Source organism: Chaetodon auriga, chromosome 8 (genome assembly GCF_051107435.1).
Source record: "Chaetodon auriga isolate fChaAug3 chromosome 8, fChaAug3.hap1, whole genome shotgun sequence".
In the NCBI taxonomy this organism is placed as follows: Eukaryota; Metazoa; Chordata; class Actinopteri; order Chaetodontiformes; family Chaetodontidae; genus Chaetodon; species Chaetodon auriga.
In genome coordinates, this window is record NC_135081.1 from 24,573,962 (window position 1) to 24,592,230 (window position 18,269).

The 18,269-nt window shown below is 45.0% G+C and overlaps 1 protein-coding gene across 1 annotated transcript; it reads right to left on the minus strand.

The window, feature by feature from the left end:
* Positions 1-6,598: 6,598 nt before the first annotated feature.
* Positions 6,599-9,549, minus strand: cited4b (Cbp/p300-interacting transactivator, with Glu/Asp-rich carboxy-terminal domain, 4b). The gene is made up of 2 exons (XM_076737910.1): positions 9,194-9,549; positions 6,599-8,259 (listed from the first exon to the last, which is right to left on the minus strand). The coding sequence occupies exon 2, from the start codon at positions 8,248-8,250 to the stop codon at positions 7,501-7,503; it is 750 nt and encodes a 249-aa protein (XP_076594025.1). The 5' UTR covers positions 8,251-8,259; positions 9,194-9,549; the 3' UTR covers positions 6,599-7,500.
* Between the last annotated feature and the right edge of the window lie 8,720 nt (positions 9,550-18,269).

An 18,269-nucleotide genomic window follows, 5' to 3' on the forward strand; every position in this document is an offset into this window, starting at 1 on the left:
GCTGCTGGTTTGTTTGTTTTTTCTCTGTAATAATTGATCACTTAAACGTGCCTGACCTTTTCAAGTAGACTCATGAAAATGTAGTTTGGACAGTTCTGACATTTTGAGGCTGTAAGAGGTTGTTTGTTTATAACTATGCTGAGTCGACGTTGGCAAATCAGTTTAAAAACCTGCATGTTTATGGATTAATGACACAATTCTTAATCCACTCAGACCACATACTTTTTGATTGTTTCATTTTCAGTAGTTGACCAACAGAGGGCAGCGCAGCCCCGTCTACCGTCTCGCAGTCACGTCTCCTTGCTGTTTCTCCTTGGGACTTGACATGCACTGCCATGGGTGGCCATATCTCCATCTGGTAGACTCAGCATGGTAATCTTGCTGATATTTTTATACCATGTAAAGATAACTTCATGTGGTTGTCATGATTTTGCTGCTCCATCGTGAGCATTTCTCCTCTGTTGCCTTACGGCTCGCTCATTTATTTCCCATTATTGAAGGCCCCTCTCTTTTATGATCATGTGAACCTATTGTTCTCGCTGTTTCTGGTAAATATTGCTGTCATTGTCTCTGTCGGTACATGAGTGGGCTATTAGGCTTGTGGGCGAAAAATTACTTGTGTCTACTGAAGCAGCTCAACTCAAGACAGAAAACCTAACCACATCCTCCTGGTGAAAACAGGAAAGCATATTATGTAGTGCTCAAAACGGTGACCAAACCCACTGATTCTAACTGACATGGATGAGTATGAATGCACGTCTCTGTGTGCGAGCATATGACACATGCACACAATCTGTGCTGTGTTTGCGTGTTATGCTCAGGCACATGTGACAGGCTCAGAGCTTGTGGCTGATGCCTGTGCTTGTTGATGTGTAATAGTAGCCAAAGTGTTGTGCATGGAGCCAGTGCTATTTATAGAAATAACAGCTCCTTGTGCTGCATATTGTGTTTGTGAAGGTTGTGGTTGTGTTTTACTTTAGCTCCTAACACCACAGTGGGATTTTAAGCATGAAGGGAACTGCTTGACATTACTGGCTGGGTTCTCTGAAAACATACGAGGAAGATAACTGATCTTTACTGTTATGACATACGGTGGAATGACACGCTTTGGGGAAATTCTGCCCCTGATATTTACCAACAATTCTGTGCAGTGCTCCTGAGTCATCCAGTGTCTTTGCCCCAACAGTTGCACACTAGAACACCAAGACGGTTTCAGTATGTATGAAAGGAAGTTTTGTGGGCTTGCAGCTCGTCACAACTGTGAGAAAAAAACGACTTTGTCAGGTCTGTGCTTCAGGTGTGATGTTATGGCACAGAAATGCAGTATTTTTTTGCAGAACCAGCCTGGCATGTTGCTCTCTGCAGACAAGTGTGGGCACAGTTAGAGAGGAACAACAGAGAAATAAGGTGCTGAGTCCACCGCCTTCTCTCCAGCTGATACTAGAATTCCCAGCATGCCTTTGGGCTGTCAGTTGAGGTGCTCTCGGTGGGGGTGAGGGTCCTGCTGGCCTGCAAAAGCCCTGAGGCCTCAGTTATAAAAGAAGATACTTGAAGTTCTCTGTCAGGTTGATCTTTGGATGATGTTTCCAGATTGTGCGAACTCCTGTTTTATAATACAGTACATGATGTGCATCATCTGAGTGCTTCAAGCGTCGGAGCACACAGGACCACTCTTCAGTTATTCCGAATACAAACTGTCACTGTTTAAGTTTTGTTATTTTTTTTCGCAGTCCCACGCGGCGTTCTGCAGAATAAGACACTTTCGTCTGTTGTTGGTTAGTCACAGCACAAAATTTCTGGGGGTTTTTATCGAACCAAATAATGAGGGCTGGAAAAGAAAATGTGATCACACCTCAGAGGAACCATGACATCCTTTTTTAAACCAAAAATGATGTTCGTTACACATGACACCGACAGCCAAGCCTGGCTGTGAATTTTTCTGAAATCGAATTTGATTTCGTCACCTTCCATAAATGAGGCTGCAGACCTGCTCCGCTCGCTTGTCTCCAGTGACTTCTGATGGGGAGATAATATCTGCTGAGAACTCTTGTCTCGACAGCCCTCAGCCCAACGCACTCACCCTGTCAGCCTCGTGCCAACAGATGGTGTGGGCCGGCTAACGGGATTCTCCTGCAAGGAAAACGTTGGTCACACAGCAGCGTGGGTATTATCTATCCATGGACGCAAAGAAAGTCACACATAACCCAACGCAAAAAACACAATCTCAGAAAGGCCCAGGTATAACGAGTGGATGCGCACATGACTTTCTCAGCATCAGCATACTCGTAGTAGAGTATATGGAGATTCCACCAGCAGGATAATACTTGTAAAGCCTGACAAGAACTGCTGTCTTGTATTAATTCCACCCCCAGCCTATAGCTTGTTACTCTGTCTTCGGTAGCATGTGCATGCCACTGTCACCAGATTAGCAGGCAGGCTTAAAGCCCTGCTCACAAAGACACTGTGTACAGAACATAGCTTGTGCTAATACCATTTCCCTTTATTCTAACCTACGAACCTGTAACTCTCCCAGGAGAACCCAACTCATTTCCCTGCTCGCATTAAATGGGCCTCAGTCAAATAAAATTGCAAGTACAGGAGGTGAGCACAACAATATGAACTTCTGAAAAAGCCTCGCAACAAAATACTGCCTTTGTGAAGCTTATAATATTCAATCTTTGTTGAGGCTGCCAGATTCACCTCTACCTCTTTTATTGTACAGCGAGGTGTAACAACAGGAACACGGTGGCTGATTTAACACATTGCTGACACTGTCAATAAAAAATTTAACATCTTAAGCTTCAAAAGGGCAAAATTCACATGGCTTTTTCTGGGTGGCGTTACACTGGTTAAGTTATGCTCTTCTTTGTTAGCGTTTCCTTATAATATGCAAAGCAATGACGTAGTTTAAATGGTAATTTAAGATTATTCCTGTGGCTGAATTAGTTTGAATTAAATGAGAAAGGCCTTTCCCATCCACTAATCCCGTCAGCTAAACAGATAAAAACCATACTAAACAACATTTTAACAAGGGATGCTACCAGTTGAGCTCCACTGCATATGTGCTGACATCAAGGTTAACCTTCTGCCACTGTTGCGAAACCACAGCGCTGCTCAGTTTTGCTCGACTGTGTAAATCACACAACCCTTAAATATTTACCACCTTTAGACATTGTTGGGACACCTCGATGTGTTTGAGCCGGCTCGACGGAGAAGTGTCAGCTGTGCGCAGGAAAATAAATTATTTACACCCCCTCCTTCTACTTCAAAGAGCTGGCAAACCATTCAACCCCAGATTTGGGGAGGGGGGTCGGAGGAGGAGCTGCCAGTCACTAGGCAACCTCTGTGTCACCTGCCCCGACATGCCAAAATCAACCACTTACCTCTGCAGGCTGCATTCACAAGGTACACAGCTGCATTTAAAAGCCTCCTCAGCTGGATTCATATGGAAAACAAAACAAGTACTGAGACACAGCGAAACTATGTGGCTCCAGGAAAGAAAGTGTGATGTGATTATGTTGCTTTTTCCCTCGTGTGGGAAAGAGGAAGAGCTTTGTTGCTTAGAAGACGCTGAGCTTTACTAAAAAGGCCGTGAGCAGAATCCAACCGTGCAGCGACTGATGTTTTCCAGAGATGGCCCGATGCATTGAAATATCTGTGATATGTTGCCTTTTTTTATGATGGGGAGGGAAGAGCAGCATCCAGTAAGGCCGCATGTCAAGTGGGGATACAAGGTGACTGATCAGCTGGAAAATCAGGAAGTTCGGCTTGAGCAACATGTCCAGTGAATGAACCCTGCCCTGAGGGATCTGCTGTTTATTTACCCCCTGCCAGCACACACACACACACACACACACACATAGACACACACACAAGGTTAAAACAAAACTCTCAGCTCTCTTGTTAAAGCAGACGAGTTCAAACATGTGCCTTCTTCATACAATATTCACACACACACACAGATAGAAACATGCCCCTTGTTGTCAATAAATAACTCATCCGCTCATCTGGGAAACTCGAGTTTAGTGCTCACTTTGTTTCTCACTTTCATTCTGTATTTCACACTTTGCTTTACAGTCACTTGCACTGGGGGATTCTTGAAACGACTACTTTTTTTTAACCTCAAAATTAGCACTCGGATGAAAAGTAAAGCTCGGTGGAGTTACACTGTTTTGACAGTCCGAATCTCCAGTACGTCTTTATTGAGTAACATCTTCTGGATGTTCTTTCACTAATGGGATTTTCTCATTTACACCATTAATGGATCCAACCATAATCTACCAACATACTGCTGGTGTAGGTGTAAGGATCGCAATGACCACAGATGAGACATAAATCCTTTTATCTTCCCCTGGCTCCACGCTGATATTGAGGTATCCCTGTTAGCCTGTTTGATCAGGTTGTGTGCTGATGCTGTGAGTGTGTGCGTGTGTGTGTGCATGTGAAGACTTGGCCATGCGTGACAACAGCAAATGACCACCTATCCATCACTGGCGCTTGGGCCTGAGATTACCATGAGCCCAGGCTTGGCACCAGCTGGACCACAGCCTGCAGAGAGAAATCTAGACAGTACTCGATGCACAGGCGAAATATACAGATGCGGTGCAGAAGAAAGGAATGAAATCTGGATTAGCATTTAGCATACCCCCGTGTGATGTTTATTGAAGGGTTTTCCATGGAATCATAAAAGTGTTGTGGGAAAACCCAGCTAAGAAATCCCCAAGAACTAGAACAAACAAAAAAATCCCTCCACCTCATTTCTAAGTGTAAACTGAAGAGATCCTTACATTTTCTCTCACCCCTTCTTGTGTCTCTTTCACTTTGCATGTCTGCCTCGCTATCAGAATGTGGCTTTTGGTTCCTGACTTATATTGAGAAAACAGCAAGCTGCCACAGGAAGGCACAGCGTTGTGCTGTTGCAGTGGGTGGGCTGAAAACGAGAGTAAGAAAAACAGAAGTAACTGTAAACGTCTCGGAGTGTCCCACCCTGCTTAGCCTCCGTCTAGACTGGCCTCTGTGAGGCAGGCGGCAGTCATAACAAGGGATTGGGAGAGCAAACAGGGCTGTTTGGCGTCGTTAGCTATTCGTCTATGGAGTCACAATCAAGACACAAAACCTCTGCATTTAATTGGGGCTAAACAAGGAGCTCACAGTGCAGCATACAATTATGAGATATATGAGGAGACAGAGTTCTGACAGTGTGCCAACGTGCCCCATGTGCCACACACCAGAAGACCATCTCACCAGATTGGCACTGAGCTAGGGACCTGCAACCGTTACTAAGCACTGTGCCAAGGCTGTTGGCCTACTTATGGCTCATTCTCTTGACGCTGTCAAGCCAAGAAAATACACACACACACACACACACACACCCTTAAGCGAGTCTTTGTTACTCGAAACAATCCTGCATTCAGTCCAAGATATTTCATTTTGGATCATCCATGATACCACGTTTCAGTCTTCAGCAAGACGGGACTAATGAAAACAGATGAGGCTGCTTTAAGAGCAGTTGACTCAGATATTGAGCAATCAGCAAACACTATTCCTGGTTGTGAACAACAGTGCTCTCATTTTCCCCTTGTTACTCACGACGCCGCTGACGATGCCTTTGTTGACAAAGTGAAAAGCTAAATGTGGAGATGCCATTCCCAACATGACCTCAATCAGGCATTTTCATAGCCCGGAGGCACAAAACAATCCAACAAAGTCAGCCACCGCAGAGGATCTCTTTACCCTCATTTCATAATGAATGCGATTAGATGAGTAAAACTGTTTTACTCCTCCAACTGGCCGTGGCCTTGGCTGGAGACGGGTTGTTTTGAATTCTGCATGTCGTTTGTTCAGTTATTGTTTAGAGTTAATGGTCGGCCTCTCTGACCATAAACCGGGAAAGCTGGGAAAAAGCAGCACTGTCTTTGAGGCAGGGCTCACGAGCTTTAAGTCAGTTAAACCCCCATCAAGGTAAGAATTCTTTGGTCATTTTCACCTCCCCCAACCACACACACACACACACACACAGGCACACACAGGCACACATTACTCTTTACACAAGGCACAGAAACAAATGTTTGGGGAGCGGTAGAGAAACCAGTTATTTAAATGCAGATTCTCTAGGCCTACCAACCTTTAAAGGAATATATTGCTACTAGTGCAACCATTTTCACCACCTATAATGTCAGTGCATGGCATTTAACCAAAAGAGAGGAAAAAAAACATGCTGAATGATAAATCCCATTTGGTTATCGCTACCTGAGATGTCAGATCAGATGCACACTGACACAATACAGCTCCCCTTTGCTTACCAGCAGAGAACCATGCAATTATCACCACATGTCAATCATGTCCCTATCAGTGACACTCTGCCCTTTTAGCAAAGAAAATGGAAAATTAAGGAAAAGATCATCTGAAAGGCCCGGGAGATCTGGGGTGGAGAACATATCCTTTTCAAAAAGCATAAATATTGTATCTGTCTAAACGTTTCCATCCCAGACTTGAAAGAAACTAAGGTTTCCCTTCACCCACAGGTTAATTTAAGCACTTAGCTAGCTCTCCACTGCCCGGGGGAAGAACTGTGCAATGAATGGAAAAGCAGGCCACATTTCTATCCAGGCCATCTTTATTGATCCTCAAAACCCCTTTTCACAAAGACCATCCCCCCATCTTGACCACAAAAAAGGGGACAATATAAACAACCAATAAATAACAATCTGCGCGATTAAGGCGGTTCTACATCTCCAATAGAACACAACAGTGTGGACATGTTGGAGTTTTACAGCTTCATACAGTACAAGCAGTAGATTTTTGAGAATATCACATCTAAAAAGGCAGCACTTTACCAAAAGTGAACCATTTTTAAGATCTGGATGAGACCCCCATTCAAATGAGATAACATTGTACTTCTGTCTGACGTTTCTGATAGAAAATCCAGGCTCTTTTTAGACGACCTTGTCATCTGAGCTTATTTTTAATACTAGGCCAAACAGAATGGGAAAAAAAATCATGAACAGAGAACTTAAATTTCATTTTCTCCCCCATCCTACTCTCAGGAAAAAACTAATTAAAACCACTTGGTTCCCAAAATGGAGATGGTGGTCGTTCTTTATATCAGTTTTCTCAGATAGGAATAAATAAATACACCTTTTTACTGGTAAACTGTCATTGAGTCCGAACTTGGAGGCTACACAGTGTCATAGCATTGTTCAGAGTGGCTTTTAAGAATTTCAGCATTTCTTTATTACATTCATGTCCAGGAAATGGGAGAGGTGGAACGAGGCCATAAAGCCAGCCACCCTCTGGCCACTAGCACATGTGAGACTCGAGCACGCCGTGTTCCTTGTGGATATCCAGAGTTCTCTTCTGTGCGCCCTGCGCCGCAACTTGGCTTCATTGTACAGGGAGGTGCCAACAAAATAAAAAGTGAAGAGATGAGCACCCTTCATCCATCCTGGACAATTCTCACTCTTCTGTCTCCATTTGTGCCCCTTTGCAAATCGTGTCCTCTCAGCAACTAACAGTGCTGGGCTGCTGTTTGCTGACAAAGTCCGAGATGAAGTCAAACTCATTCTGGCCCAGGAAGAGTTCTGGCAGCTCCTGGACCCGATCCAAGCCCAGCTCCATGACCAGCGAGGTCAGGACCTCCTCGTCAATCATATCCGCGTCCATGCCGTTCAGGGCCAGGGCCGGCCCGGCCATGTGCTGCATGTTGGCCAGCTGGGCTGGGTTCATGCGGTACTGGGTTGTGGGCCCCATGTGGTTCCCACCCATAGGCCCCAGTGGGTGTCCGTGGTACTGGGTGTTGAGTTTCTGCAGCTGCATGCTGGCCATGAGCTGCTGGGATGTTAACCCTCCGTTCATGAACTGCTGTTGCTGCTGCTGCGGGTGCTGGGCTTGTTGCTGGTGCTGCTGTGGGTGCATGTGATGCTGCTGCTGGGGGTGATGCTGTTGCTGCTGGGACTGGCCATTATACATCATGTTACCAGAGGTCATCTGGTGGTGACCCATCTGGGCCCCGTTCAGCTGTCCATTCATGGGTCCACCCACCATGCCCTGCCTCTGCCTCATGGCGGTCTCCATGTTGGCCTGGGCGCCACCGTAGTGCATCATCTGGCCATTGGGCAGCGCCCTCATGCCCTGCTGGTTGGCATGCTGCTGGTGACCTGCCTGCAGGCCGCCATTCATGCCCATCCTGTAACCGTGGAGACTGGCGCCCGCTGAGCTGTGATTCATGGGCATCATCAGATGGTCTGCCATGCCTCCTGTCTATGAGCAGAGAGAAGACACTGTTAGGACAATGAAGGGGCAGACAAGATGTTTGGAAGCAGCAAAGACATTCATGGGGAGGAGCGGCGGGCTTCAGACTGACATGGCAGGAGCATATTTAGCTGTCCATTTGAGCCAGCAGCAAACTAGTTAAGATACACAACAATTGTGTTAATGTTGCCATGAGTGAGATGTGCAGTGCAGAGAGGCTGCACATTTCTGCGGTCCAGAACAATTTCATACCCAGCCAATTAGCTTCTTGTATAGTGACCACACGCTTCACCTTCGCTGAGAAGAAACAAAGACGATTTTCTTCGTCATGTCACAATTCCACCTCAAGTTAAACCACAGACACTGGGAAGAAAAATCTGCAGGGTTGCTTTGCCCATTGGCGGACATTGGAAGCCTCACTCGTGTGTTTAGTCTTTCTCAAACCTCCCCTCTTTGTGCCAATGAATGAACGCCCAGGTTGAAATTACAGGTTAACAGACATTGTTTGGGTACATTTTCCAGCCCGATAATTCAGGCACGACGCGATCGACATAACGGAGGAAAAACGCGTGCATGGCGTGATGCATTGCTTAAAATCTCATCTATGTTGCATGTCAGCTGAGGCGGAAAAAAATCGGTTACATTTTACGCACGTAAGGTTGCAACAAAGAACACTGACATCATGCAACATCTCCAACAGCTGAATCACCACATTTCCAAACAGGCAGCGAATCCAACAAAGGCTTCCGTCCCCTCCGATGACTTTGTCTCGATTTGTTTAAACGTTTGCATTCAATAATCTGGTGCACCGTAGCCCAATATGATCCATTTCGACTTTGAAACAAGGGAATGCAAACAATGGAGCAGCGGCAGCAGCCCCTCAGACCACCACACACCAAAACCCCAATTTCTCCAACAAATACATCCGATTAAATTCACTTACCCGTATCCGCTACGTTTTCACAAAGTTGCGCGACTTTGCTTCGGCTCCGTCTTTTTTTTTTTCTTCTTCTTTTTTTTTTTTTTAACAGTTTTCCTCTGCAAGGCAAAGCTCCTCTGAATTACAGTCTGTATTCCACAGGGTTACGCTTCCATGCTCAAGCGGGGACGGTGTGCACAAAGACTGCCGCATCAGATCTTGAAACGACTGCCTATTTTCTGGGTCAACTCAGGGATTATGTACATCTAAAAAGCTCAGAGGAAGGCAGTCGCGGGGAGGTGGAGCCTCGGTCCTGCCTCTTCTTTGTTCCTATTGGCCCTACTTAATATAATTGTGCATGGGCGTAGAAAAAAAAAGGGCTGTTGGAGAGCAGTGACACAGTAGCCAGTTTAAATACCCTCCTCCCCACTGTTTCTTTTTGAAAGAATATTTGGACATCTTGTTTGTCTTCACAAGTATCTGCTGTTGTTGTGGTTGAATTAGGAAAATACAAGGGCTGCCATTAAACTGTATTAATTCTAAAGAAAGATAGATGTTAAATGCACATATGCAGCAGTCAGCATGCATGCATGTTTGCGTGTGCCAATTTGTGTCTACACTACATAACAATTCGTGCTCCCAACTTGTCTGCACCTGCTTATCTAGTTGCCCCGTGCATACGTGCAGCAAGAGTGTTAACCTCGCCACATGCATGTACACTTCATCTCCAAGATCACTGAGATCACTGTTGGTCCATGTGACCCACCGGTCTGCTGCGTGTTCGCCTCAGTGAGGCGGTGGAGGGAGGGCAGAGGAATGTAGCCTGTGTGCTATTCTAGGCCACACTGGCTGCAGCGGCAGTGTAACTACTGCTGTGCATGGATGTGTGCTCGCCTCGTTTACGTGTGTGGACTGTGGATGCAGGCATGTGTGTTTTGCTGTGTGCGTGTATGTGCCTCAGCTCTGCAGATGCACACATCTCTCGATTGCCCACTTCAGGACAATAACCTCTTGCCTGCAATTGCAAATGAATGGAACCACTTTTGGAGAGCGAGCCAATCTATTGTCCGGGGAATTCGTATATAAATGGGCAACCCCTGGCAAGTATTTGTCATTGTTTGACATTGTTCGGCCACTTAAAGCTGGTGTTAATAAGCCACTCCCAGGTGTGGGTACTATCTGAGAAACTCACCCAGCCAGTCAGTCCAAACAAAACACACAATCAGCATAAGTTTATGTTCTGCCTTGACAAGGGCTCTTTTAGTAGAGAACGTGTGCTGTGCAAGGTTACTGCAGTTTGTGACAATGTGACAAACAAGCACTTTAACATGCATCAAAACAGTCTTTATTTTTATCCCAGGGCCAAAAGCTCCTAATGGTGTCATTTGCATTAGGGAGCGCAGGCAAAGTGTCTGAACCTTCTGGAGCTCACCAATCACATTACAGCGTCTGTTTAAAAACCCAGATATTTGCATGAAATCCCAATCAGCCATGATTGTGTTGGAAGATATGCATTTTGTAATTACATATCCATTGAACAGGCTTGCATTGTCGTAATTAGATGGAGGATACACTGCAGTCCCATCCCTTTAAGGGCTGTTTTTCTGTATATTGTGCATGTCTAACAAATGTATCCTCAGCTCCGCTGTGGTCTATGGTTTGGGGGAGGAGCATCTCACACACCTTGCCTTGAGCCATTTATTGATTTCTGTGCTTATGTGTGAGGGTGCATGTGTTTTTATTTTGGGCATAAACAGCAGGAGAGAGATAGAGTTCATGTGACTGAGTTTATAGGAGCAATAGGCTGGAACTGTTGCTTCCATTCCAAGCTTTGACACACCCCTGTGCCACCCTGTAAAACATGCAATAAACATGCTGCCGTTGCAGAATAAGTTGATTTCCCCCTCAGACAGGAACTGAAGAATTAGTAGTTTAGCTTCACATACACATGTTCTCAGCAAATCAGTATTAGCTTTTTCAGCTTTTGATGAGCTCCCTCTCCAAGAAAAGCCTCAGTATTTCTTGTTGACTCCTTCATAGTGACAGTGAACAGCAACACAGCCAATAACTGCTTTGTCAGACGGCTGTTGCAACCCTGCCCTTCCTATCTGAACTTGGTTGCAACAGTCTGCCGGTGCACCATCTACCAAAGCACACTACATGTAATTCCCTCCTTCTGAGGCGACTGCACCACTTCCAGTGAACTTACAACTGTCCCAGCTGTTATGATGTTGGCCATACTGACCACAAAACATATAGCTGCTGCTTCCAGGCCCTCTAATTCAAGGGAGCTGACAAACAGTCTGTTGAGATGTAGAGGCCAATGTTCAGTGCTCCTCAACAGGGTCTGGGAGTGTGTGGAGAGCCCCTGTGGAGCTAAGGCACCCACTGGAGTGCAGTCAAGTGGAAGAATGATGTTCTGCACAGAGCAACCGGCTGCTGGATGATGCATCGGCTCCCAACTTCATCCCCGCTTCTGCAAGTTATTCAAGGGGGATCTTATAGAGATGTAACATCCAAAGCTGAAAAAAAAAAAAAATAGTGGAACAAGATATTCCATCTTGCAGCCAGTGAACATGCCAGCGCTGTTTGGTGAGCCTCTGTTAGACATACATCTCTACACAGTATGTCTACCTGAAACTTTGAAGTAGTACTCCTAAAATATTATACACTTTAGTTGTAATATTAGCACTTCTTGTTTGATATTGAATCCTGCATGCTCATGATGGTATTGCTGGTTTGAAACCAGGCCAGTGGCTGAACACACTCACTCTGCAGTAATGTCATTCTCTATGTATCACAGGCTGAGATGAATGACTTGACAAGAAGATAGACAAACTGGTCTGGTGTATAGCTACCCTTCACACCATGAGCTACAGTAATCATCTACCAGTAACCCAAATCATCCTCAGTCTCTTTCGCCATCAGCTACAGTAATAGCCACTGATCTAACCAGCACACTCAATCTTACCTACCTGACTAATCCAACACCCAACACTGCCTCTGCCAGTATTGACTGGCAATGTATGGATGTTTATGGCAGGTGTAGACATGTGTAGTCATATCACTGAGTACTCTGCTGCCACATCCTTTAAATACATTGGTCTCACATCACTGAATTACTGGAATTACCATTGCTCATGTACAATGTGTGGCTCATCTCAGCTAAAACAAAATCTTACTGTATATGTTTTAAGAGCTGGAAATGAACTGACAGTGTTTTAGAACTGCATACACATGGGCTCCAGTAGGTAATGGAAATGTTAACACTTTAAACTACTTATTTCTGCTGCTTCTAATTGTGATGATCTATGACTTTAAGCCTTTTCACCTGCATCAACCAGACTAGCATAGTCGCCTTATGGCTTTAAACATAAAATGTAAATAGATAACACACTTTTCAAAACATCTCCAAAGTTTACTCCTTATCTTAATTTGATACATGAATGAACGATGATCTGTATAAACTATGAGTCACTTTTGCTAAATTTTATGTTACATTGCAACTTGAATTGACAGTCACCTTATTCAAAAGGACAATGTGTGTCCTAGTATGCACATTTCCCCTGAGATGTGAAACCAAAAGTCAGTTTGCCTCTCTCTCTCTCTCTCGCTGTGGGGGAGGGTTGTTATTGTTCTGGTAAATGAGAGAGTCTCTATAAATACTCCCAAGGCTTCCATCTCCCGTCCTAACCACCAATCAACAGTCACCGTTCAGCCGAGCAGCTGAGAGAGAGCAATAAGCCTGAGTCAAGGCTAACGGGGGAGGGTCTGAGTCAAACATACTGTGGGGAAGTGGGTGAGGGACTTTGGAAGGGTGGGGGAGAAACCTGGTAACTGCCACTCACAGACCTGAGGCCACAAGTGGGGGTGAGGCCTGAGTGAAAGTAGTGATTTGTTGGGGTGGGGGGTGGTCAGAAAGTACCACATTAGAAGCAACTTTCCAGCAACTTCAGTGACTCTTGCATGTGATGTTAGATGAACATTCTTCCCTTTAACAAATCTTAGGTGATCAAGTGAGACACTTCATTGGCCTGTTTTTTCACACTTGTTTTGTGCACTTGAGAAAAAGCCCTGATCTTTATACAACTCCCGACAACATGCAGAATTTAAGTCACGTCTGCTAGCATATACGACAAGGTCAGCTGTCAATGGTGAATTAACTGCTGGTAGTCAAGAATTCTAAATGTATACAGGCTGATGTTAGATTTCTTCTAGAAAAAGGTCATGTGATAGGGTCATGACAAATCAGGGAGGGACACACTGTGACTGATAAGACCCATTCAAGAGGCAAACATGGGTGTCCACCTCAATGTTCCCAAAAGTCTCCGTTTCCACCGATCCGGACTACAAATAATCCCATTTTTAGTTTTCAGACGTAAACGCTGACAACAGCATTTCCAAAAGTGTTTTAGGGGAGTAGCATGGCCATGAGGCATAAATGTTTAGCATTTTAAAATGAAAATGTATGATTTTGGATGTAATTTCAATGTGTGTAAGCTAGTGTAAGTATTTTAGAAGCATTTTTTCTTTACAATTGTTGAAATTCTCTTTACAAATTGACAGTTGTCAATAAATGAAAAACTCTGTGGACATCAGTGCAGATGCAGGCCTGTAATAAGCCTGTCCAATCATTTCATTCACCTTGACTGGCCTACCTGCCAGTCTAGTTACGCACCTTCGCTTGCACTCATTGTGCATGACCGGAGTCTTCCACAAGGCTTGTCAGCTAAAGCTGCAATGGTGAGCTTGTTGCACAAGAATGGCAGAGAAAGTGCAGCCAACATTTCCTAACATGCTAGCTTGACAGCTATGAGTGCTAATAATAGCTGTGTTTGTTGTTTACGTTCATTATAATGGTCGGTGTTTTTCTTACATGTGAATGAGACATGAGGTAGTTGGATACAGTTAGCAATGACTGTGATGCTCTGCGCTCCAGTACACACCCCCTGAGCCGAAGCACAAATCACACACCCACAGCAGTGAGCAGAAACTGCCAGTCCGGGTAGCCCATTCAGGCTGAAAGGTACATCTGTGACATCTGTTTTGCTTCTTTTTATACGCTTGCGGCATTTAGCAGAGTTGTTTATTAATGTACTTATTAAAAGAACTGGACTTCTCATCACTCCTCCTCAATGCTGTCTCTTGACTCATCCTCCAGCTGTAGTCAGACAGTGTACGTTCGTGGGTTTTGGGGGAGTGGCTTTGGAGGCTGCCCTGAAAGGAGGGGGGGTTGATTTTTGGTTATACACTTTCGAAATCCAGTTTAATCTTGCTGATTTCTCCAACGTTACCAACTCCTTAAACTGTGTTCTACTGTTATGTAATACCAGTGTTTTGCAAGTTCACACTTCCCAAGAGTGAGCTCAAAGTTCAGTTCACACAGATTAAAGTGAGCTAGTTCACGTTCATGTTCACAATGTTGAACTAAGTTCATAGTCACAAAAAATGAATTAGTTCATGTTCAGTTCCTCTGTTTGTTTGTTTTTTTAAATGTGCTGCAAAGGCTGCAGATTTCCCACAATGTAAGTTGCAAGTCTGTCTGCTTGAGGCATGTCAAGGCCTTCAAAGAGCTGTCATAACGTCTCAAAGAATGCAAAGTTCCTGTTAGCCGAGAAAGTCGAGAACATGGTGGGATGTCTGAGGCACCAGATAACCACTAAAACAACTTCCCCACTACAGCTGAGAATTCCCAGCGTACTTATCATGATAGCAGAGGCATGATAAGTAGTATTAGTCCCTGCAGGTGTTCACACACTCTAACGCTGACTCAATGCAAGCTATACAAATACAACTGGAATCCTCCCTAGTTTCATGTATCCAGTCTTGGCTCATTACCAAGCAATGCCAGTCATTTATAGTCAGCACCACAATCCCACTGCCTGCATTTCCAAGCAACACAATTCCTCAGCAATCACTAGCCTGAGGGATCATTGTCGACACAAACACTAATCATGTCCCCTTCACTGCACTTCCTGCCTTACAGCCACTGATGACGTTCCCAGTTACCTCAAGGAACAGTGCAGGAGTGAGGGGGACCACAGACTGGCTGGACGGCAGCAGCCCGCACAACCTGTCAAACAAGTCGCTTCTATGGAAGGAGGGAGTGGGAGAGAGTGGGAGAACACTGTGACGACGTGAAGAATGACCTATTAATCATTCATTATCTCCCAGCACTGTTAATGAGGTGACGACTCTTAAATAATTAGCAAAGTGACTGAAGCATATTTCCATAGCAGTAGCCTGAGGACGTGGAGGGCATTGGGGACGAGTGGGGAAGGGAATATGGGATGCACCAGGCACAAAAAAGAACAGCCCCCACACCAGCTTAGCAAACAATAACTATCCTGATAGGGGGCTCTGGGAGGCATGGACATAGAGATAGAGATAGACAGAAGAGAAGGGAGATAATAAAGCTATATGCAATATTGAGACAAGAATGAGCCATGGAGGAAATAACACTTTGAAATAGTTATGTCTATATGTAGTGGGCGTTTAAGTTGTTCACCCAGCAGCCTTCATTATCCGTCTGTCTCATTTCAAGAGGGGCAGGCCAGGGCCTTCAGGCTTTTCTAACACACAAGTCAACAGGGAACTGCAGCCAGCTAGCACCCCAGCCTGCCATGGGCCTATTCATCTTGCACAAAACACACAAAAGAGCAGACCATGAGCCACATTCTTGACATCCAACCTCATCACCCCCACTGCCCTCCCACCCCCAGCACTGACTCGCGCCCCTCCCCCAGTGCCACACACCCGCCAAGGCAGACAGGAGCTGCTATGCTACGCTACCTAACTGGCTGGCTGGTTGGTTGGAGTTGTTTGGTGGAGGAAGGGATATATGGAGGGGAAGAGGGAGGGTGTGGGAGAGAGGGGGCAGGGATGTTTTCTCTTCAGTCAGCTAATTGACTCACAGATGTCAGGAGGAGTCGGGTTTGTGCTGGGGCTAAAGCACCCACTTTTTCCCCTCTGCAAGCAAACATAACACCTATGCGCGCGCATGCAGGCAAAGATTGTGCACGCGGCCGCACACATGCATGCACGTGTACCTGTGGCCTTACCGTCTGCTTCTCTCACACACACCTCTTCAGTAAACAGATATGTCTCCATGCTGGGCTGTGAGATTCGGGTGGGCTTTTTTCACTTATCCGTTATAAATCTCAAGGCATGACAGTGAGCTGTAAGGTAGCTCTGAGTGTAGCTCAGCCCTACAAAAACACCAGGAATTAACGGCCTGGGCAATAAGAATCTGGATTGTTCCGGGCATAATTTCATTTTTCTGTTTACCATCTGGGGAGCCTCTGTGGCTGTCAAGCAAAAGCTGGTCTCATCTGCTGATACATTGGTTCAATAACACTTCAGGCAGTTCAAAAGCCCTACAACCTATGATATGACCCATTTTCAAGCCAAAGTTTCATGTTATGCCATGTTGTCACACTACGAATTCATCTCCTACATGTATGCACTGCAGAATTCAAGCGTCTTCTCTGAACACCCAGACCACTGACAGCTGTGTGTGTGTGTGTGTGTGTGTGTGTGTGTGTGTGTGCGTGTGTGTGTGTGCGTGCATCTGTCATCATGTTCATGTGTTTGTGTGTTCCAACTAGACTGCTAAACAGCTGAGCCCAAATTGAAAGTCAGTGCTGTCATTCCCTATATTTACCAAATGACTCACTCACAGCAGAAATCTGTTTGGACACACAGTTAGTATTCAAGCAGTTGGTTACAACATCTTTGACAGCAGCAAAATAATTAGGAGGGAAAGTGTGGGTCAAAGAGGAAAATATTGCAGAATGACAGCGGTGGACTTCTCATACACTAAAAAAACAGGGTAGAATAGGCTACCTTTGGTCTCTGGGGTCGTGGTAAAAGTACAGCAAAGTTCTAAAAGGCACAATGTTGCATCTCTTAGAGCGTAATCAATAACAGTTGAGGGATCTGTACATTTTCAGAGATATTCATCCTCCAGAGGGACGTTCAAGAGAGCAATCGCGCTGTACCACCAAGAAAACACAAATCATGCATTATTGAGTTCCCCCAAATGCTCTGTGCCTGGATGAAGTTCCCCCTGTGGCCTTTGTCCATTGGTCTTCCCATCATGAGGTCTGTTAATGGTGGAGCCATATCCCGCTCCTACGCGGGCGCTGACAGCTAGACGTCCCCGCCAGGAAACAGCTAGTTCTCCTTCCTGACCAGGCAGCCTGTCTGTGTTACGCCACCATCGCTTCTAAATGTTGAGCAATGTCCTTGTGAGCACATGTCTTAGCGGGTTAACACATATGCTGTATATACACACGCACAGGCTTCAGCACGGACACACAAACATAAACACACACACACACACAGGCCAATCCACTGCCCACTAGAGCTGCCTATAGTCCGCCTGTCCTCTTCCTGTTTTTCCACTCACCCACACTGTTGTCACTCTGGCCAGGAAGCTGTGGGAGAGATACGCATGACAAAGTCTCTCTTTATTAAATTGGCAGAGTGTCTGTAGTCCTTGTATGTGTGTATGTGTGTGTGTGTGTGTGTGTCTGTGTGTGTGTGTGTGTGTGTGTGTGTGTGTGTGTTTGAGAGACAGGAGAGAGGGAGACAGAGAAGGAGAGCAAGCACTAGAGAGAGGGGGTGGGGACCTAAGCCAAGGGCTAGAGGCTTATCCAAGATCCACTCTAGGCTCATCCTTGGATATTGCTGTTTGAAACCATGAATCAAGAACAGAGGATAAAAAAAAAAGAATAAAAACCAACAGGCCACTGTCATATATCCATAACAAAACCCATCCACTGCGAGAAACTGGCAAATAACATTTTCAGATAATATAATATATGATATACGTAGTGGATTTATATTAACCTTTAAGGAGAGCTATCCTCATTTACAATGGTGTGGAGATGTAAAACAACACTTGCTAACAAAGCAGCTAACAATAAAAACATCAATGAAGGACAGGAAATAAGCATACTATGGAGTAAATGATAAATAGAAGAAATAAATACAGTGAATTGTAAAGCCGAATAATATAAATGAACACAAAAGTAATAAAGATAAAATTACAGAATAGTTAAAAAAAAACATTTACAGTCAATTACAATAAGATCTG

Bases quoted from the DNA above. Each gene is read 5' to 3' on its own strand.
- cited4b (XM_076737910.1), bottom strand. From the start codon at position 8,250: ATGGCAGACCATCTGATGATGCCCATGAATCACAGCTCAGCGGGCGCC.